Source organism: Mobula hypostoma, chromosome 4 (assembly GCF_963921235.1).
Source record: "Mobula hypostoma chromosome 4, sMobHyp1.1, whole genome shotgun sequence".
Taxonomy (NCBI): Eukaryota; Metazoa; Chordata; class Chondrichthyes; order Myliobatiformes; family Myliobatidae; genus Mobula; species Mobula hypostoma.
The window spans coordinates 86916514-86938829 of NC_086100.1; the positions used below are offsets into that span (position 1 = coordinate 86916514).

The 22316-nt window shown below is 42.2% G+C and overlaps 1 protein-coding gene across 1 annotated transcript in view; it reads left to right on the plus strand.

Moving 5' to 3' along the window:
• LOC134345449 (rootletin-like) overlaps positions 1-22316 on the plus strand; it is a 387184-nt gene that overhangs the window by 262144 nt on the left and 102724 nt on the right. The window contains exons 20-23 of the mRNA XM_063046136.1: positions 8451-8620; positions 8972-9151; positions 14135-14269; positions 16079-16222. Of these exons, the coding sequence (XP_062902206.1) occupies positions 8451-8620; positions 8972-9151; positions 14135-14269; positions 16079-16222 (629 nt within the window). The remainder of the gene's footprint in view (positions 1-8450; positions 8621-8971; positions 9152-14134; positions 14270-16078; positions 16223-22316) is intronic.

A 22316-nucleotide genomic window follows, 5' to 3' on the forward strand; every position in this document is an offset into this window, starting at 1 on the left:
ACAACAACAGGTAGGAAATGGAGGATGATAGAGAAGCAGGTAGATGTGCAGTTTAAATTGACACCATGGTCAGCACAGATATCATGACCTAAAAAGTCTGTTCCTCTGTTGTACTGTTCTATGTAGAGCTATATAACACAGAAACAGGCCATTCAACCCATCAAGTCCTTAATGCCCAATACGCACCATTTCACACTGATCTTATTTTATTCTCCCTACATTGCTATCAACTTCCCTCCCCCCCAACCCCCCACCACCACCACTTACCCACATTGGGGCCAAATAGCCTCCGTGTTTGTAGAATGCGGGAGAGAACTGAAGTACATAGTGATACTCACGCAGTAACAAGGAAATGGTGCAAACGCTCTATGGTGCATGACACTGTGATATCCAGCATGCTCCCAAATCAATGAAAGTAGTAAAGCTGGTTTACAAGCAATAAAAATGATACAAATTTCTGAGATACAGTGAATTCTGGTTAATGGAGCCATTGGTTAATCGGGGCAGCAGCTTATTTAGACAACTTGTAAAGAACAAAACCTAATTGAGAAAATAGCCAAGGGTTTCTTTTGTTAGTTTGGGATGTTATGCTGCCTAATTGGGACAGAAGACTGTTGCTGAACAGTTTCTAACTAGGGTCAGTTGAGTGCACTCATGTGGCTGTTAGACACCACACCGTGCTGAGAGCAAACGGTTTTTTGATAGCGTCAGTTATGTGTGTTAGTGTTCAAAATGCAGTAATTTTGGTGAGAACTACGCAGTAGGACATTTCAGAACTGTTTTGCTCACTGTGGTTTCAATCATTCAGGCTTGGAGATGCCGGAAACGGCCAGGAGTGAAAATGAATGATTTCACTCCTTCAGCAAATTAGGAACTATGAAGTATTTGAAGGTGTCGACGATCATGTTGAGTGTTACCCTCAGTCCCTACCGGACACTCAGCTCTCACCTGTGGCTCCAAGTAGCCGTTTGCATGTGACAATGGCCACTCCCCAGTAGACTGCTTCGACAGGTGAGCTAAACCAAGTGAGGGAGCCTGCAGGTCTCATACCCCAGTGAGATAGGGACTTGCCTGTCTTAGCATGCAAAGGCAGCTCTGGTGGACTGGGCGGATGAAATCTACGGTAAGATTCAACAGCCAGGAAGGCATTTCTGCAGCGTTCCGTGGAGAACGAAGGGCATGATGAGTCACAGGAGAAGTCATGGTCATCCATTGCAGCCAAGGAAGACCCCAGATGTGAGGACTACTCGTCACTGGGCCTGGACTTCTGAGGTCAAGAGAGTGGAACCGCCCCAGTGCAGTGGCTTTTCCTCTTTAAGAACCCTCCTGCGCAGGTTTCCTGTCATTGTTAGTTATGACAAGTAACCACCAGTGGTATAGGTAGTTTTCTAATTTGTTTTGTACAGTATTTTATTTACATACATAATTTGTTAATGCAGTTAAATGGTAGTTTGTCTTTTTTTATACCTCTTTAATTATTTCCATAAAACTTGGGCTAATTGGGATAGCTGCTTAATTGGGCCAAAATGTACTGGTCCTGATGTGTCCCAATTGACTGGAATCCACCGTATCTGAAATACTCTGTATATCACACCATTGTTTGAACACGTGGGGTACCTGCATATTCAAAAATATATGGCATGATATATCACAATTCATCCTTATGATAGTGAACAGTGAACTAGTTATTGAGAAACACCTAAATGAAGGGCTGTTTTCAGTAGAAAGTAGAAGAGAGAGAGACATCCTAGTGGAGGTCCTGGATGAGGCTTAATAAAAGACAGAGATATTGTGTTGAAGGTCCTGCATAAAGTTTGTAAAGACTGAAATTCAGTTACATAAAGCAAACCGACAGCAAAGCCCAAATTGCTGAAAGTAAGCAACAATCCCATTAAATGTCATTAGTTTTGAAAAGTTAACTATTGGCCAGATCTCTGAAAAGTGCCATGATTATAAAATAATCAACAATAAATTCAGAAGGAAATTTAGAAGAATTCTTTTATAAGAAATGTTATAGTTAATGGATAAATTAGTTCATCTAGAGGAAAGAAACAGGAAGTCTGATGATTGGTCTGCTTGAAGAGGGTTCAAGAAACCATATGGCAGATCATACAACAGCATTAAGTAGTTAGACCAGCTGATTTGTTTCTGCATTTTAGATGCAGTTCAATGTAAAGTCTCAATTGATGTGGGGTGCAGTGTTAAGAAACTGTTATACAATGAGAATTATAAAATTACTTTGAATGAGACATTGGACATTTTTCCTCACAGGTGAATGTACAAAACCCTGATAGAGGGCAGGGAAGTCCTCTCCAGTGACTAATCAATATTTAGCCATCAACCAGTGCTGAGAAAGCAGATCTGCCACAGCCAAACCATGTGTTGCACTTTAGAGTACATTCATTCCATGTCCTGTTTCTCCGTATTGCAATGGTAACTTAATTATTTTTTTTTACAAAGTACCTCAATAACTGTAAAGTGCTTGGAATGCCCCTGAGGTCATGAAAGGCTTCAATACAAACATTTTCTTTCTTCCTGGAGACAACAGCCCTTTGTACCTGCAGTTTCAGTGTCGGGATACATTTTATTCTATTTCACCCATTTGCTTTGCATTTTTATAGCTATAGACTTAAAATCTATTGGGTCCAAACATAATGAATTCACAGCTGGCTAACTTCTAGCTACTGCATGCCGGTATTTGAGTTTGATAATTCCAAAGCTAATCAAAAGGAAAATACAGAGCTGGGGATACTCATGTACGCTTAGTTCATTTAACTTCTGTGAGACATGCACTTATAAATGGTGGCATAATAACATATGCCATTTGCGTAGTTTTTCACATATATATAACCTGTAATGAATTATGTAAACAACAAAGAATGCTTAATCAAGCAATATATTTACAATATTATTGAAATACTAATTAAATATTAAATACACAACAAGGTATGGTGCACATCTGTTAGGATAAAATGATAGTTGTAGAATTATGCTTGGCTGTTGCCATCAGATAAAAGGTACAAGAGCATTAGGAATCGCACCACCAGGTTCAAGAACAGTTACCACCCCTCAACCGTCAAGCTCTTGAACTAAAGGGGATAACTTCGCTCAACTTCACTTGCTCCATCAACAAATACACTCAAAACCTTCTATAGATGTACTGTGGAGAGCATTCTGACAGGCTGCATCACTGTCTGGTATGGGGGTGGGGTGGCTACTGCACAGGACCGAAAGAAGCTGCAGAGTGTTGTAAATCTAGTCAGCTCCATCTTGGGTACTAGCCTACAAAGTACCCAGGACATCTTCAGGGAGCAGTGTCTCAGAAAGGCAGCGTCCATTATTAAGGACCTCCAGCACCCAGGGCATGCCTTTTTCTCACTGTTACCATCAGGTAGGAGGTACAGAAGCCTGAAGGCACACACTCAGCGATTCAGGAACAGCTTTTTCCCCTCTGCCATATGATTCCTAAATGGGCATTGAACCCTTGAATATTACCTTACTTCTTTTAATATACAGTATTTCTGATTTTTGCACATTTTTTAATCTATTTAATATATGTATACTGTAATTCATTTAATAATTTATTTATTATCATTTTATTTATTTATTTAATCTTCTATATTATGTATTGCATTGAACTGCTGCTGCTGCTGTTAACAAATTTCACGTCAGATGCTGGTGATAATAAACCTGATTCTGATTCTGAAGTGTACCCACAGCCAATAGACTCACTTTCAAGGACTCTTCATCTCATGTTCTCAATATTTATTGCTATTTATTTATATCTGCACTTGCACTGTTTGTTGTCTTCTGCAGCTTGGTAGAATTCCCTAACTGGGTCATCTTTCATTGATCTTGTTATAATTGCTATTCTATAGATTTGTTGAATATGGCCACAAGAAAATGAATCTCAAGATTGTATATGATGGCATATATGTACTTCTAATGATAAAATCTACTTTGAACTTTTCAAGTATGTAAAAAGACAGGTGAGAGTAGATATAGGACCGATAGAAAATGGTGCTGAGAAATTGTAATGGGAGATAAGGAGATGGCAGAGGAACTGAATGAGTATTTTGCATCAGTCTTCACTGAGGAAGACATCAGCAGCATACCAGACACTCAAGGGTGGCAGGGAAGAGAAGTATGCGCAGTCACAATTACGACAGAGAAAGTACTCAGGAAACTGAATAGTCTAAAGGTAGATAAATCTCCCGGATCCGATGTAATGCACCCGCGTGTTCTAAAGGAAGTAGCTGTAGAGATTGCGGAGGCATTAGCGATGATCTTTCAAAAGTCGATAGATTCTGGCATGGTTCCGGAGGACTAGAAGATTGCAAATGTCACTCCGCTATTTAAGAAGGTGGCAAGGAAGCAAAAAGGAAATTATAGACCTGTTAGCTTGACATCGGTGGTTGGGAAGTTGTTGGAGTCGATTGTCAAGGATGAGGTTACAGAGTACCTGGAGGCATATGACAAGATAGGCAGAACTCAGCATGGATTCCTTAAAGGAAAATCCTGCCTGACAAACCTATTACAATTTTTTGAGGAAATTACCAGTAGGCTAGACAAGGGAGATGCAGTGGATGTTGTATATTTGGATTTTCAGAAGGCCTTTGACAAGGTGCCACACATGAGGCTACTTAACAAGATAAGAGCCCACGGAATTACGGGAAAGTTACATACGTGGATAGAACATTGGCTGATTGGCAGGAAACAGAGAGTGGGAATAAAGGGATCCTATTCTGGTTGGTTGCCGGTTGCCAGTGGTGTTCCACAGGGGTCCGTGTTGGGGCCGCTTCTTTTCACATTGTACATCAACGATTTGGATTATGGAATAGATGGCTTTGTGGCTAAGTTTGCTGACAATACGAAGATAGGTGGAGGGGCTGGTAGTGCTGAGGAAACGGAGAGTCTGCAGAGAGACTTGGATAGATTGGAAGAATGGGCAGAGAAGGGGCAAATGAAGTAGAATGTTAGAAAGTGTATGGTTATGCACTTTAGCAGAAATTATTAAACTATTATTTAAATGGGGAAAGAATTCAAAGTTTGGAGATGCAACGGGACTTGGGAGTCCTCGTACAGGATACCCTTAAGGTTAACCTCCAGGTTGAGTCAGTAAACATAGAAACATAGAAAATAGGTGCAGCAGTAGGCCATTCTGCCCTTCGAGCCTGCACTGCCATTCAGTATGATCATGGCTGATCATCCAACTCAGAACCCTGTACCAGCCTTCCCTCCATACCCCCGATCCCTTTAGCCACAAGGGCCATATCTAACTCCCTCCTAAATATAGCCAATGAACTGGCCTCAACTGTTACCTGAGGCAGAGAATTCCATAGGTTCACCACTCTCTGTGTGAAGAAGTTTTTCCTAATCTCGGTCCTAAAAGGCTTCCCCTTTATCCTCAAACTGTTGCACCTCGTTCTGGACTTCCCCAACATCGGGAACAATCTTCCTGCATCTAGCCTGTCCAATCCCTTTAGGATTTTATATGTTTCAGTAAGATTCCCTCTCAATCTTCTAAATTCCAATGAATATAAGCCTAGTCGATCCAGTCTTTCATCATATGAAAGTCCTGCCATCCCAGGAATCAATCTGGTGAACCTTCTTTGTATTCCCTCTATGGCAAGAATGTCTTTCCTCAGATTAGGGGACCAAAACTGCACACAATACTCCAGGTGTGGTCTCACCAAGGCCTTGTACAACTGCAGTAGTACCTCCCTGCGCCTGTACTCGAATCCTCTTGCTATGAATGCCAGCATACCATTCGCCTTTTTCACCGCCTGCTGTACCTGCATGCCCACTTTCAATGACTGGTGTATAATGACACCCAGGTCTCATTGCACCTCCCCTTTTCCTAATCGGCCACCATTCAGATAATAATCTGTTTTCCTGTTTTTGCCACCAAAGTGGATAAAATCACAAATTAAATTGCATTTGCCATGAGTTTGCCGACTCACCTAACCTATCCAAGACACCCTGCATCCTCTTAGCATCCTCCTCACAGCTAACACTGCCGCCCAGCTTCGTGTCATCCGCAAACTTGGAGATGTTGCATTTAATTCCCTCATCCAAGTCATTAATATATATTGTAAACAACTGGGGTCCCAGCACTGAACCTTGCGGTACCCCACTGGTCACTGCCTGCCGTTCTGAAAAGGTCCCGTTTATTCCCACTCTTTGCTTCCTGTCTGCCAACTAATTTTCTATCCACATCAATACCCTACCCCCAATACCGTGTGCTTTAAGTTTGCACACTAATCTCCTGTGTGGGACCTTGTCAAAAGCCTTTTGAGAATCCAAATATACCACATCCACTGGTTCTCCCCTATCCACTCTACTAGTTACATCCTCAAAAAATTCTATGAGATTCGTCAGACATGATTTTCCTTTCACAAATCCATGCTGACTTTGTCCGATGATTTCACTGCTTTCCAAATGTGCTGTTATCACATCTCTGATAACTGACTCTAGCATTTTCCCCACCTCCGATGTTAGGCTAACCGGTCTATAATTCCCTGGTTTCTCTCTCCCTCCTTTTTTAAAAAGCTGGGTTACATTAGCCACTCTCCAATCCTCAGGAACTAGTCCAGAATCTAAAGAGTTTTGAAAAATTATCACTAATGCACCCACTATTTCTTGGGCTACTTCCTTAAGCGCTCTGGGATGCAGACCATCTGGCCCTGGGGATTTATCTGCCTTTAATCCCTTCAATTTACCTAACACCACTTCCCTACTAACATGCATTTCCCTCAGTTCCTCCATCTCACTGGACCCTCTGTCCCCTACTATTTCCGGAAGATTATTTATGTCCTCCTTAGTGAAGACAGAACCAAAGTAGTTATTCAATTGGTCTGCCATGCCCTTGTTCCCCATAATCAATTCACCTGTTTCTGTCTGTAGGGGACCTACATTTGTCTTAACCAATCTTTTTCTTTTCACATATCTATAAAAGCTGTTACTGTCAGTTTTTATGTTCCCTGCCAGTTTTCTCTCATAATCTTTTTTTCCCTTTCCTAATTAAGCCCTTGGTCCTCCTCTGCTAGACTCTGAATTACTCCCAGTCCTCAGGCGAGCCGCTTTTTCTGGCTAATTTGTATGCTTCTTCTTTGGAATTGATACTACCCCTTATTTCCCTTGTCAGCCATGGGTGCACTACCTTCCCTGATTTATTCTTTTGCCAAACTGGGATGAACAATTGTTGTAGTTCATCCATGCGATCTTTAAATGCTTGCCATTGCAAATCCACCATCAACCCTTTAAGTATCATTTGCCAGTCTATCTTAGCTAGTTCACATCCCATACCTTTAAAGTTACCCTTCTTTAAGTTCAGAACCTTTGTTTCTGGATTAACTATGTCACTCTGCATCTTAATGAAGAATTCCACCATATTATGGTCACTCTTACCCAAGGGACCTTTCACGACAAGATTGCTAATTAACCCTTCCTCATTGCTCAATACCTAGTCTAGAATAGCCTGCTCTCTAGTTGGTTCCTCAACATGTTGGTTCAAAAAAACCATCCCGCATACATTCCAAGAAATCCTCTTCCTCAGTGAAGAAGGCGAATGCAATGTTGGCATTCATTTCTAGAGGAATAGAGTATAGAAGCAGAGATGTGATGTTGAGGCTCTATAAGGCGCTGGTGAGACCTCACTTGGAGTTCTGTGTACAGTTTTGATCTCCTTATTTAAGAAAGGATGTGCTGACATTGGAGAGGGTACAGAGAAGATTCACTAAAATGATTCCGGGAATGAGAAGGTTAACATATGAGGAACGTTTGTCCGCTCTTGGACTGTATTCCTTGGAGTTTAGAAGAATGAGGGGAGACCTCATAGAAATATTTTGAATGTTGAAAGACATGGACAGAGTAGATGTGGCAAAGTTGTTTCCCATGATGAGGGAGTCTAGTACGAGAGGGCATGACTTAAGGATTGAAGGGCACCCATTCAGAACAGAAATGCGAAGAAATTTTTTTAGTCAGAGGGTGGTGAATCTATGGAATTTCTTGCCACGGGTTGCAGTGGAGGCCAAGTCATTGGGTGTATTTAAGGCAGAGATTGATAGGTATCTGAGTAGCCAGGGCATCAAAGGTTATAGTGAGAAGGCGGGGGAGTGGGACTAAATGGGAGAATGGATCAGCTCATGATAAAATGGCGGAGCAGACTCGATGGGCCGAATGGCCGACTTCTGCTCCTTTGTCTTATGGTCCAATGTTAACTATATCTGGTTTGGTTTTATCATTTGATTTGATTTCTTATTGTCACATGTGCTGAGATACAGTGAAAATCTTTTGATTGGTTGCTGTCCAGGCAGATCATGTGATACATAAGTACATTGAATTAGTAAAAAGAAAACATTGCAGAATGCATTGTAGCAGCCTCAGAGAAATAGCAGTGCAGGTGGACTAATAAAGTGTAAGGTAATTGTCCTTTCCTGCTGTTTCAGCTGAGGTTGACCTTGCTCGTAAAGAGATGGACTTACAGTTAATCAATGTCAACCGAGAGAAGGAGTTGTTACAGGAAAAACTTAGTCAGCTGGAGAAGGAAAGCCACATCTCACTGAAAAATGAGCAACAACTCCATGAAGAGGACATTGAAAGACTTCAGAAAGAGAAGGTATGTGGTAATTGAGCCAAGTATCAATTGAATATTGAGTTTTCCATGTGTGTTATGCAAATCCCATGCAACGCTACTGCATTATCCACAATAATTGCCTAAATAAAGTTTCTATAGTAATGTTTCTTCCTCTCAAATGTAAATAAGTTATCGTCTGTTCAGTGATTCTTTATACCTGGTAACTTTATAATTAGTATCATCTTTATGAAACACAGCCAAGAATTGTTATATCCAAAATGGTTTTCAATACTGAGCAGATAGATTCAATCAAATTTTGTTGTGGGTAGGTTTTGAACAGTGGGGACAGTTCAGGTTACACAGTGAAAATAAAGCATTTGTTGCACACTACAGGAATGGCTGTGCATTGAGCTAACAGCACAGAAAGCTGAGGCAGCTCAGCATCTTCAACAGGAGCGTGAAGAACTATTCAGTCGCTTTGAAGAGGAGAAGGAGGAGCTGAACGAAGAAATTCTCACTTTACAAAAACAGAGGGATGAGAGGCTGATCCAGGCAGAGAGCATAAAGCAGCAGGTAATGAGCAAATTTGACTTTTCTAAGGGTCAGAGTGTAAATTGGATGGCTATCAACGAGGTTGGACCACAAGGTACAGTACAGAGAGGTCTCCCTAGGAATGAAGTGATTGAACTTCATTATTGTACAAAAATGAGGCTTTAAAAACTTGACAGAGGATTGCATGGATATTAAAGTTTTTTTTTAAATAACATAGAAATACCTAGATTCAGAAAGCAAGTGAGGCATAAATTTTACAAGACAGTGAAGAAAAATGTGCGAGACATTACTGCAAAAAGCAAAAATCAGAATCAAATATGGGCTGGCACGGACAGGGTGGGCCAATGGACCTTCATCCATGCCAACTCTACATTTTCTACACAGTGAAAGAAGGGAGTTGGGAAGAGTCTCTCTGGTCGTCACTTTCTATTCCATCAAGTTTGACATTGCTGGCTACCTTCTGCCAGTTAGTTGGTCAATGAGTAGAAGTTTGATCTATAACCCTGTAGGTCCTGAACATGCTGCTAGATCCAAGTTAAGCGCTTTCCCACAGAGAAGGCATTCTCCCAGCATTCCATCAGGTTCTGCTTGTTTTTTGATGGTCAGATATTCCACCACCATGACCTCACAGCACCCTCTGTTTTCTGGCAGATTCTGTTTATATGTACCCCATAACTACCCTCTATTTTACCACAGCTCAACCAACTGGAACAAAATCTGCAGTTTTCAGTTTAAATATTGCATTTCACTTGCATTGTAAGTGTAAGGACTTTCAAAGGATCCCTCTTCCAGTTATTATGGAAATTGTTTATTATTTTTGTTTTTGGCAGTGACTCTCATGACATCATAGATGCGACAATTTATATAAATTCAGAGCTTAGCAATATATTTTATCAGGTGTCTCTTTACCTGGAGAGAACTTTCTTTTGAACAGTTCAAGTGTGTCACTCAGTACAGTTCACTAATGCTCTGGTTCCAGCACTCCTTTTGAATTCAAGTCAACCTCAGTTTCTGCCCTCACTTTAAACTACCAGGTCCAGAGGAAAATTTGTTACACCAAAAACAGTGAAATAGAAGTGTGTTGAGTGTTACTGCAGAATAACTACCAGTTATCTGTAAGATCTGCCAGTCCAGCACACCCAAGTCCCAGAAGTGTTGGATTATCAGAGTTTTACTATGCCATCTTCCAGCATAAGTGCCGAGGGAGGATGGGAAAAATGGATAACATGAATTCCTCCGTCTCCGCCGCATCTGCTCTCAGGATGAGGCTTTTCATTCTAGGACGAGGGAGATGTCTTCCTTTTTTAAAGAAAGGGGCTTCCCTTCCTCCACTATCAACTCTGCTCTTAAACGCATCTCACCCATTTCACACACATCTGCTCTCACTCCATCCTCCCGCCACCCCACTAGGAATAGGGTTCCCCTGGTCCTCACCTACCACCCCACCAGCCTCCGGGTCCAACATATTATTCTCCGTAACTTCTGCCACCTCCAACGGGATCCCACCACTAAGCACATCTTTCCCTCCCCCTCTCTCTCTGCATTCCACAGGGATCGCTCCCTACACAACTCCCTTGTCCATTCGTCCCCCGCATCCCTCCCCACTGATCTCCCTCCTGGCACTTATCTGTGTAAGCGGAACAAGTGCTACACATGCCCTTACACTTCCTCCCTTACCACCATTCAGGGCCCCAAACAGTCCTTCTAGGTGAGGCGACACTTCACCTGTGAGTCGACTGGGGTGATATACTGTGTCCGGTGCTCCCGATGTGGCCTTTTATATATTGGCGAGACCCAACGCAGACTGGGAGACCGCTTTGCTGAACATCTACGCTCTGTCCGCCAGAGAAAGCAGGATCTCCCAGTGGCCACACATTTTAATTCCACATCCCATTCCCATTCTGACATGTCTATCCACGGCCTCCTCTACTGTAAAGATGAAGCCACACTCAGGTTGGAGGAACAACACCTTATATTCCGTCTGGGTAGCCTCCAACCTGATGGCATGAACATTGACTTCTCTAACTTCCGCTGATGCCCCACCTCCCCCTCGTACCCCATCTGTTACTTATCTTTATGCACACATTCTTTCTCCCACTCTCCTTTTTCTCCCTCTGTCCCTCTGAATATACCCCTTGCCCATCCTCTGGGTTCCCCCCGCCCCCCTTGTCTTTCTTCCCGGACCTTCTGTCCCATGATCCTCTCGTATCCCCTTTTGCCTATCACCTGTCCAGCTCTCGGCTCTATCACTCCCCCTCCTGTCTTCTCCTATCATTTTGCATCTCCCCCTCCCCCTCCAGCTTTCAAATCCCTTACTCACTCTTCCTTCAGTTAGTCCTGACGAAGGGTCTCGGCCTGAAACGTCGACTGTACCTCTTCCTATAGATGCTGCCTGGCCTGCTGCGTTCACCAGCAACTTTCATGTGTGTTGCTTGAATTTCCAGCATCTGCAGAATTCCTGTTGTTAACATGAATTCTGTGCAGAATTGAAAAAAAACATTAGTACTTAGGTTTGAGCCAACATCTAGCTGCCCACTGGAACACAAAAACAAAAAAGAACACAATAAAATGGGAACAGGAGGAGGCTATCAGATCCCGGAAAGCTGCCCCACCATTGGCTATCATTGTGGCTAATCTGTGCTGGCCACAACTCTTCTTCTGTGCCAGATCCACACAATTCACAATTCCTCAACGTCCTGTCTTCACCTTAAATATATGAGGTGTCTACCGTTCGCAGGGGCAGAGAATTCCAGAGAATCATTACTATGGGAAATGATATGTATACTTGCCTCAGTATTACATGACTGGTCCTTTATTTTGTAACTAAGTCCACATGTTTGTGATTCTTCCACCAGTGAAAACATCTCAGCATTAACACTGTCAAGCCCACTTTGGATCTCATATATTTAAGTATGATCTCCTGTGATTCTTCTAAACTCAATGGAATATAAACCCAGACAATCTAGCCTGTCTTGAGAGGACGGTCCTCTCGTCCCAGGAATTAGACTGGTGAATCTCCTTTGGGTTGCCTTCAGTGTTACTATATTATGGGACAGTGAACATTACAACATAGTACAGGTCCTTCAGCCTATGACATTCTGCCGACCTTTTAGTTTGCTTTATGATCAATCTTTTGCATATACCTCCCACCAATTACCTTAAAATTAGGCCCCTCTGATGAGCCATTTCCGCCCTGGGATAAAGTCACTGGCTATCTATTATACCTATGTCTTTTATCGTCTTGTATACATCTACCATCACTCTCATCTTCCTTCATTCCAGAGAAAAATACCTTTGCTTGCATAGCCACTCCTACAATCCAGGCAGAATACTGATAAATCTCCTCTGCACCCACTCTAAATCTTCCACATCCTTCCTATAACAAAGCATCCAAAACTGAACACAATATTCCAAGCAACACACATAGAAGTTGCTGGTGAACGCAGCATGCTAGACAGCATCTATAGAAAGAGGGACAGTCGACGTTTCGGGCTGAGGCCCTTCGTTCACCAGCAACTTCTATGCATGTTGCTTGAATTTCCAGCATCTGCAGATTTCCTCGTGTTTACAATATTCCAAGTGTGGTCTAACCTGGGTTTATACAGCTGAAACATTACCTCACAGCTCTGGAACTCAAATACCCAACTAATGAAGACTAACACACTATAAAGCTTCTAACAACCCAAACAACTTGCACAGCACCTTTGAGGGATCTATGGACGAGGACCCCAAGATCCCTCTGTTCCTCCACACAGCTAAGGATCCTGCCGTTAACCCTGTTCCCAACCTTCTAAAGTGAATCATTTCACAATTTGCAAGCCATCTGCTATTTTCAGTCCAGCTCTGCATGCTGTTATAACCTACGGCAGCCTTCTACACTATCCACAACTCATATCATCTGCAAACGTAGTCACTCACCTTTCCACTTTCTCGTTCACAAATCACAGAGAGAAGGGGTCCCAGAGCAGATTCCTGCAGATCATCACTGGTCACTGACCTCCAGGCAAAATATTGTCCATCTACTACCAGCCTTTGCTTTCTATGGACAAGCCAGTTCTGTAAACACACAGCCAAGTTTCCCTTGACCATGCCTCCTGACTTTCTGAATGAGCCTATCATAGGGGACTTTATTAAATGCCTTACTAAAATCCATAAACACCACATCCATTTCTCTACCTTCATCAAAGTGCTTTGTCACATCCTTGAAGAATTCAGTCAGGCTCATGAGGCTTGTGTTGTGTGGAATCAGGTTTGTAGATTCAATGAGTGGGAGCAGAAGACACTCACTACTGGTAAGTAGGTTAACTATTTACAGGACAAGACAGACCCTGAATACTGTATTCAGTAAACCCCTCAAGCTACACACCGTTGCAAATACTTACGTAAACTAAGCACTGAAGCGGCAGGACAAAGCAGACACTTAAATACACACAGTGGTAAATACTAACCTAAAGTGTGCACCCAGGCCCTCTTTACTGCAGCACACCCCTACTGCCTACCTTATGAGCTTTGTATATTGTTGCTGAATCCTAAAATCTTTCCAACCTTCTGGCACAGTGTAAGCCCTTAACTATGTATGTCCTACTTTTTATTTAACCACAGATTGTGCCTCTTTTTAGTGAAATCCCTTTTTCTAATTGAGATAAGTTTCTGGACTAGCTATTTGTTCATTTTCTGCCATTCACCTACTAGAATGTTTCTTAGCTCATTTTCCCAGTCCACCTTAGATGGTCAACATCTTCAACTTGGGAGACAATTGGTAAAAGTAAGTCTAATTTTATGATAGAATAACTGTTAAAAATCATTGTTGGACTGAAGTTGCACTTGTCTGGCAGAAACTGTAAATTTGCTGTCCATCTATCAAGGTTGTCATGAGGGCAATATGATGTCTAGAAAAAAGTTGAGTCATCAGTTGTACGAGATGCTCCATAATTCACGATCAAAGCTATCAGCCTGCTCAGATCTTTCCAGCAATTGGAGCAAACTATGATTTTTCTTTTCAAGGCCTTGTATCTTAAAGAGTCAGAGAAAAATATCCTGTCAGAAAAACTCAGCCATACTCAGCGAGAGCTTGGCAATTCAACCATTGAGATTGATCGATTGAGGCGAGAAATGCAGACTCAGCGGGAGCAGGACAAGGTGATAATCATTTGCTTTCATGAATATTTCTATGTTTTAAAATCCAGTGAAATGACTGCCTAGTCTGACTGTGTAATGACTTAAAGCAAGATTATACAGAGACTAGAAAATTACATGTTAGGTATTCTATAGCAACACCTACAGAATGCTGGGGAAATGCAGCAGGGAAGGCATCATCTGTGAAAATGAATAAACAGTTGATATTTTAAGCTGAGACCCTTCATCAGGACTGGAAAGGAAGGGGAAGACACCAAAATAAAACGGTGCGGGCAGGGGAAGGAGGACAAGCCACAAGGTGATAGGTTAAATCAGGTAGGTAGGAGGAACCTGATGAGCGGAGAGTGGACCGTGGGAGAAAGGAAACAAGCAGGGGCACCAGGGGAGGTGATAGGCAAGTCAGGTGAAGAGGTAAAATGCCAGAGTGGAGAATAGAAGAAGAAAGAAGCGGGAGAGGGAAAAAGCGAGGAAAAAAATACCCAAAGGAGGAATCGATGTTCATGGCATCAGCTTGGAGTCTGCCTGGATGGAATATGAAGTGTGTTCCTCCACTTTGAGAGCATTTGCCTTTTCAGGACATCAGAGATGTCCTCCTTCTTCAAAGATCAGGGTCTCCTTTCCTCTGTTGTTGATGCTGCCCACACCCACACCTCCTCCATATCCCAGACATCTGCGCTCACCCCTTCTTCCCACAACCTTAACAGGAATAGAGTTCCTCTTGTCCTCATCTACCACCCCATGAGCCTCCTCATCCAACACATCACTTTCCATAACTTCTGCTATCTTCAACAGAATATTACCACCAAACCCATCTTTATTTCCTCCCCCCCCCACTTTAAGCTTTCTGTAGGGATCACTCCCTCTGTATATCCCTTGTCCATTTGTCCCTCTCAACCAATTTCGCTCCTGGCACATATCCATGCAACCTAGTGTTACACTTGCCCTTTCACCTCTTCCCTTACCTCTATTCAGGGCCCCAAACAGTTCTTCCAGGTGAGGCAGCACTTCACCTGAATCTGTTGGGGTCATTTATTTTATTCAGTGCTCCCAATGCAGTCTCCTCTACATTGGTGAGACCAGACAGAAATTAGTATACCCCTTTGTCGAACACATCCGCTCCATCTGCCAAAAGTAGAATTTCCGGATGGCCAAACATTTTAAATCCTATCCCCATTCTCATTCCAACATGTTGGTCTATGCCCTCCTCTTGTGCCACGATGAGGCTACCCTCAGGATGGGGGAGCAACACCCTATATCTCATCTAGGTAACTTCCAACCAGATGGCATGAACATCGATTTCTCTTTACAGTGATTTACATTTCTCTTTTTTTTCTTTCCCCCTCCTTTCCTCTTCTTCTATTCTCCATTCTGGCCTCTTATCTCTTCTCCTTGCCTGACAATCACCTCCTCTGGTGCCCCTTCCTTTCTGCTATGGCTCACTCTCCTTTCCTATCAGATTCCTTCTTCATCCCTTTATCTTTCCCACCCACCTGACTTCACCTATCACCCTTTAGCTATCCTCCTTCCCCTCCACCTACCTTTTTATTCTGGGGTCTTCCCCATTCCTTTCTAGTCCTGATGTAGGCTCTTGACTATTTATTCATTTTCATAGATGCTGCCTGACTTGCTAAGTTCCTCCAGCATTTTGTATGTGTTGCTCTGGATTTCCAGCATCTGCAGAATCTCTTTTATTTAGATATTCTATGGTTTAAAGAAACTATTCTATAGTATAAAATGGAGTTCCTATAAATCAAAACCTTCCCCAATGAATAAGAGAGGAATTTATCATTTATATCATCTTGTTTTCTTCAGGATACCATTAACACCATTAATGCTGACCTTAAGGACCTCCAGAGCCGGTTTGAGGAAGCAGTGGCCACACATGAGCGAGAAGTCAAATGTCTTAATGAGCAGCTGAAAGATTTAACCCGTCAGAGAGAAGTGTCTCACCGAGAGGTGGGTTCAGAAACAACCTATCCAATTTCCTTAGACTCAGGGTCACTTATGTTTGAATGGTGGTTCGATCCCTGTCCTTGGAATGCTGACTGATTGTGAGGGAACAAGAGTTTATGGATAGACAGGGTGATTACCACAGCTTAAATTCAAAGGAGAGAATCAGTCAAAATATTGAAAATAGTCAATAGAAGCAAAAATTTGAAGTGAAGAATTTGTGCGAGGAATCAATCTGATTCAGGGTATTTTAGTCATTTGATTCTCAATTGGTGGAAGATGAGCAAGCCACTCCAAAACCTTCATGCTTCAGCTATATTTACTAAGGAGCTGCTCCATTAAACAGACAGCATGAAGATCTGACCAAAAGCAGCTGTCTCCTCCCGTCCTGACGAAGGGTCTCGACCTGAAACTTCGACTGTACTTCTTCCTATAGATGCTGCCTGACCTGCTGCGTTCACCAGCATTTTGTGTGTGTTGCTTGAATTTCCAGCATCTGCAGATATTCTCATGTCTCTTTTTTCATTTCAGGACTCAACTTGATTAGTTGGTAACTATAAAGCTCAAAGCTATTTGCAGTAGTATCTTAGAACTTCTAGAGCAGACATCTAATCTAAAGGTGTTGGAAAAATTTCAGCAAGCCATCTTCACATTATCCCCAAAATTCAGTGGAAGGATAAGTGAACTAACTTGAGCGTCCTCTCCTAAACCAATGTCTCCATAGTTGAGTCATTGGTTACACTCAGTTGGCTATGTTGGGCAGGCCACAACCTCCCTTCCAACACTAAACCTGAAACAGACACTCAACCCTTGAAAAGGGTCAAGGATGTGTTCAACGACTTCCTCAAGATGAATGACATCCCCATTAAGATTTCGGAGACTTTTGTACATGACTGCTCAAAATGGAGATGGAGCAGCTGAGATAATAATAAAAACATTCGGCTTATGCATCAGGAACATGCAGATATTCTGTATAAATAGCAGATAAAGTGCACTACCTCACACTACCTACCCACCACATCAATCACTACCTTTCCCATATGGTGGAAGAGTTTGTAGTTGGAGATGCAAAAGACTGCAGTGCTGGAATTTGGAGCATCAAACAATGCTGGAGCACCTGAGCAGATCAGACGGCATCTATGGAGGGAGATGGACAGTTGATACTTTGGGTTGAGAGATGGAGGTAAGATGGCCAGATATCCATGTGAAGAGAGTGAATGGCAGATGAGGGAGAGGGAAGAATGTTAATGATATTATAACCGGGGGGTAATACTTGGAAGTGACAAAGGACTGAGGGTGATAGAATCTAACAGAAGAAGGTGGAGCATAGAATCAAGTGAAGGAGGTTGGGAGGAAGGAATGTGTGGATGATGTCAGATGAAGAGTGTGGGGAAAAGCTTATAGACCCTCATCATCTAACACACAGCCCACAGAAATGGAATGGAAGCAAGTCTCCAACTGCTTAAGAAGGAGAGTAATCTTGTGACTTGATTGCTTTAATTCATCAACTCACAGAAATGAACAACGTCTCTAACCTGATGGCCATAGTTACATGAAAGTCTTGTTTAAAATGGCTTAGAGTTGGCCTCTTTATGAAGAATCCCAATGGAACTGTTCCATAGCTTTCCTAGTGGAAATAAAACAAACAGCTAGATGTGCCAATTTGCACAGCTGTATTACTCCTGTGGCAAATATGCAGTAAAGATTGAACAGGGAGCAGCGAGTATTTGTGCCCAAGGAACTTCCTCCAAGTCTGAAATTTTCCATTTATCTACAAAGAACAAATAGCCCGGATACTATTCTGTAAGTCATTTACCCTAAAGATATTGACTTACAGTCCTCTGGCACATGTCTATGTGCACCTTCTAAAGTATGTTTACAGATTCCTTAATGCACCTGTAATCAAAGTAATGAACTTTACTGCAAGGAAATCCAAATCCACAGACCTAGCCCTACTCTATGCTATATCTCTCTTCGGAACTTGACAGGACAACATTTCCCAATCCCAAACTCTGTCTTTCAAAGCAAATTTTTTTTGCAGATCACAGAACTACATTTTGCTATAAGGGGAAGCCAGGATTCCTGTTCTGACATGGCCTCCAACAGTACACAAAGTGACTATAAATTCCCTTGAAAGGGTTAAAATGGTTGGAACTGAATGAAAAGCAAAACAAATCTGTTAAACCATGACCGATTATTTTTGTTGGCAACTTCGCCAGCCTTCAAGACTGATGTATGGACCACACAAATGACAGATTTCTCATTGGCAATTAAATTTGTTTATGTGTGTCCCCATATAGACTAAGTGCTCAAGTTAATCCTTTTGTTTACTCTTTATTAGTTTATTATATGACTGATTGTTCAAGAGAAATATTCCTATTCCTACCCATAAAATGAGATCTGCATGGCGCCAGCCAAGTCCCTGCTTATCTTAGAAGGAATAATAAAGTTTTTATAGCTCCTTTCACACTGGGAATAATCCGAGAACATGGTATTTATTTTATAAATGTGGAAAAGTGCTTGCAGCTGCTCCAAAGATGTCTATTTGAGTTGTCAAGCTATTGTAACAATGAAGTGGATGTGTGTTTGTTGACTTGGGAACCTGAGGCTTGTTGGGGAATGGGAAGCATGTTCACATAAAGATTGGTGGCGTAGATTTGCATTTGTTCATAGGTTACAAGGATCTGGGATCATTTGTTTCCCATGCAAATCAAAGGGCCTTTCGCTACCTAGTCCCATTCACACTGGTAATGAATTGAGCCAGTCCAAGACTTATTGGTGATATAGGTTAATCTGTCTTGATGGTAGCTCCCTTAAGAGGTGACATATCCTGGTTGCAAGGTATTTGAGACATGTTTGGTCTCAGTTCTGCAGATTGCCAGAATCCATCACCCTATACAGTTTTGGTCTCCAAAATTTAGGAAGGACATTCTAGCTATTGAGGGAGTGCAGCGTAGGTTCACGAGGTTAATTCCTGGGATGACAGGACTGTCATATGTTGAAAGATTGGAGCAAATGGGCTTGTATACACTGGAATTTAGAAGGATGAGAGGGGATCTGATTGAAATATATAAGATTATTAAGGGATTGGACACGCTAGAGGCAAGAAACATGTTCCCAATGTTGGGGGAGTCCAGAACCAGAGGCCACAGTTTAAGAATAAGGGGTAGACCATTTAGAACGGAGTTGAGGAAAAACTTTTTCACACAGAGGGTTGTGGTTCTGTGGAATGCTCTGCTCAGAAGGCAGTGGAAGCCAATTCTCTGGATTCTTTCAAGGAAGAGTTAGGTAGAGCTCTTAAAAATAGCAGAGTCAAGGGATATGGGGAGAAGGCAGGAAAAGGGTATTGATTGTGGATGATCAGCCATGATCACTGTGAATGGCAGTGCTGGCTCAAAGGGCTGATTGGCCTACTCCTGCACCTATTGTCTATTGTATTGAAATAGCAAGGGTGTGTTGTCCAGCCCAATCACCAATAGTGCCCATCTCCTGTCAAATTGAAAATTACCCCTTATGATGAGGTGGTAAGTTGCAGTTGGTGTCCATGGACTCTAACCTCAGGAAAAGTATCTCTGAGAGGACGAGGAAGAACACTAAAAATATTTTAAATTCAGGTAAGCTGAACCTCGGTGGTGATGTTGCTTAGATTTAATTGGCTGTACCTACAGTTTTGCACTAAAGCTTTTCTGCTAATTCTTCATGATCTCTAGCTTGACCATGAATCAAAACCTCCAGTGGTTTCCTCACTAAAATCTCATCATTAGAACTTTGAACTTAAGAGGAGAATTGGTTCCCACAATCCCTCTAGCCTGATTATATCATGGCTGATCCAGTCATTGATTTCAACTTCATTTTCATGCCTAATCTCCATAACCCTTGATACCCCTTCAGCAGAATATCTATATCAGCCTTGTATTTAATTAAAATTTTGCTCAAATCTGGACTGAGCCAATCTTGACTATTTGATGTCCTCACACTGCTTTCTGTAAATAAACTCTCCAAATGCACCACTCCAGAGTCATGGTTATCAGAAGAGCCATCTGTGATCATTCATTCAACTTAGACTCAGCTCCTGACTAGCTTCTTCAAATTTCAAAGTTGCTGTCTGAGTCTCACACTCACCATTACCAGCTCTCAACACAGCCCATCTGCAACCTAGTATAATTCAGTTGCTCCATTGACCCTCCAACAAAGTCTTAATTTCATTCACAATGTGTCAGACAGGATAACCTCCAATTTCTCTCTCTGCCGAGCATTGTAATCATGTGAATAGTTCTAAACGCTTACAGTGTTGCCCACAGTCGACAGTGGTAGAATGCCATATTCAGACCGTCCCTTAAGTAGCTTCTCTGTGTTGCTCGAGACTGCATGAACATTCCTCTCTGCACTACTTCATTCGTATTTTTGCACTGTCTTCCTCAAATACCCTGTCGTTCTGCATCTCTCAGTATCCATGATCGAGCACACTGAATGCACAGACCACTGTAAGAGTCTTTCCAGCCTCAGCTTATGAACTTTTTAGCAACATACACCAAATCCTTCCCCATTTATGGACTAGTACCTCCCCATCTGCTTCTGCACAACCTTCATCAAGTAATTGCATTGGGGGCTGCCCACTATAGCCTTGGTCTACTTCCCCAGCCAACTTTTTCTCAACTCTTTGTCTTGCTGCTGAGTTCCAATCTCCAGTCTACACCATTCATGTCCTTAAAAAGATACTTTGAATATTTTGTCAGCACATACTATCTTTGATACCTTTTCAGCTCCTTAGTCTGGTTTTTGGCATGATTTCAACCGAGGATTCTACTCTGCCACCGGCTTTAGCATAGCTCAACAATTGATAATGTGATTTACCCTCTTATATCTTGGCTGTTGTCTTCAGCTCTGTTGACTCACTTCCATGGCCCCATGTTGCCCACAGTTTCACTCTTATGTAACTCAGAAACCATTTCTTAATTTAATTTAGAGATACTGCATGGTAAAAAGCCCTTCTGACCAAGCAGTCTACGCACCCAATTGGTTAATTACCCAAACAACCCATACATCTCTGGAATGAGAGAGGAAACCAGTCATAGGGAGAACATTCAAAACTCCTTGCAGACAGCAGCAGGATTGAACCCAGTTCTGGTTGCCTCACTATAGGAAGGATGTGGAAGCATTGGAAAGGGTACAAAGGAGACTTACAAGGATGCTGCCTGGTTTAGAGAGTATGGATTATGATCAGAGATTAAGGGAGCTAGAGCTTTACTCTTTGGAGAGAAGGAGGATGAGAGGAGACATGATAGAGGTGTACAAGATAATAAGAGGAATAGATAGAGTGGACAGCCAGCGCCTCTTCCCCAGAGCACCACTGCTCAATACAAGAGTACATGGCTTTAAGGTAAGGGGTGGGAAGTTCAAGGGGGATATTAGAGGAAAGTTTTTCGCTCAGAGAATGGTTGGTGCATGGAATGCACTGCCTGAGTCAGTGGTGGAGGCAGATACACTAGTGAAATTTAAGAGACTACTGGACAAGTATATGGAGGAATTTAAGGTGGGGGGTTATATGGGAGGCAGGGTTTAAGGGTTGGCACAACATTGTGGGCCGAAGGGCCTGTACTGTGCTGTACGGTTCTATGTTCTATGTTCTATACTGCTGCTGAATTACCAGTTACTAACTGTTACGCTATCAATCGTATCCTGAAAAGGCTTCTTCTCTGCCATGTAGTCATCATCAGCTTGTTGAAGCTCACCTCATGAGCAAAACATTTGGTCATTTTTTTTTAAATGTCCGTACCCACCTTTGTCAAAAATTTTGTTGGACACCATGCATTCAAAGGTAATTTGGTTGTATGTGTGCACTTCCCCACAACTGACATAATCCTAATCAGCACAGTTTAGAAAAACTATGGCCACTTTCATCACCTTGCACAAAAATGGACTTGATTCTTTGGTGTTCTTTCATATAAAGATTGTGTGTAATTTATGCTTAATTTATATTTTTATGATACTATGTGCCTGTGGTGCTGCTGAAAGTGAGTTTTATATTGCTTCTGTGAAGTATGTGCATATGACAATAAACTCAATTCTGAATATGGTACTGTTCAATTAGATTGGTCCA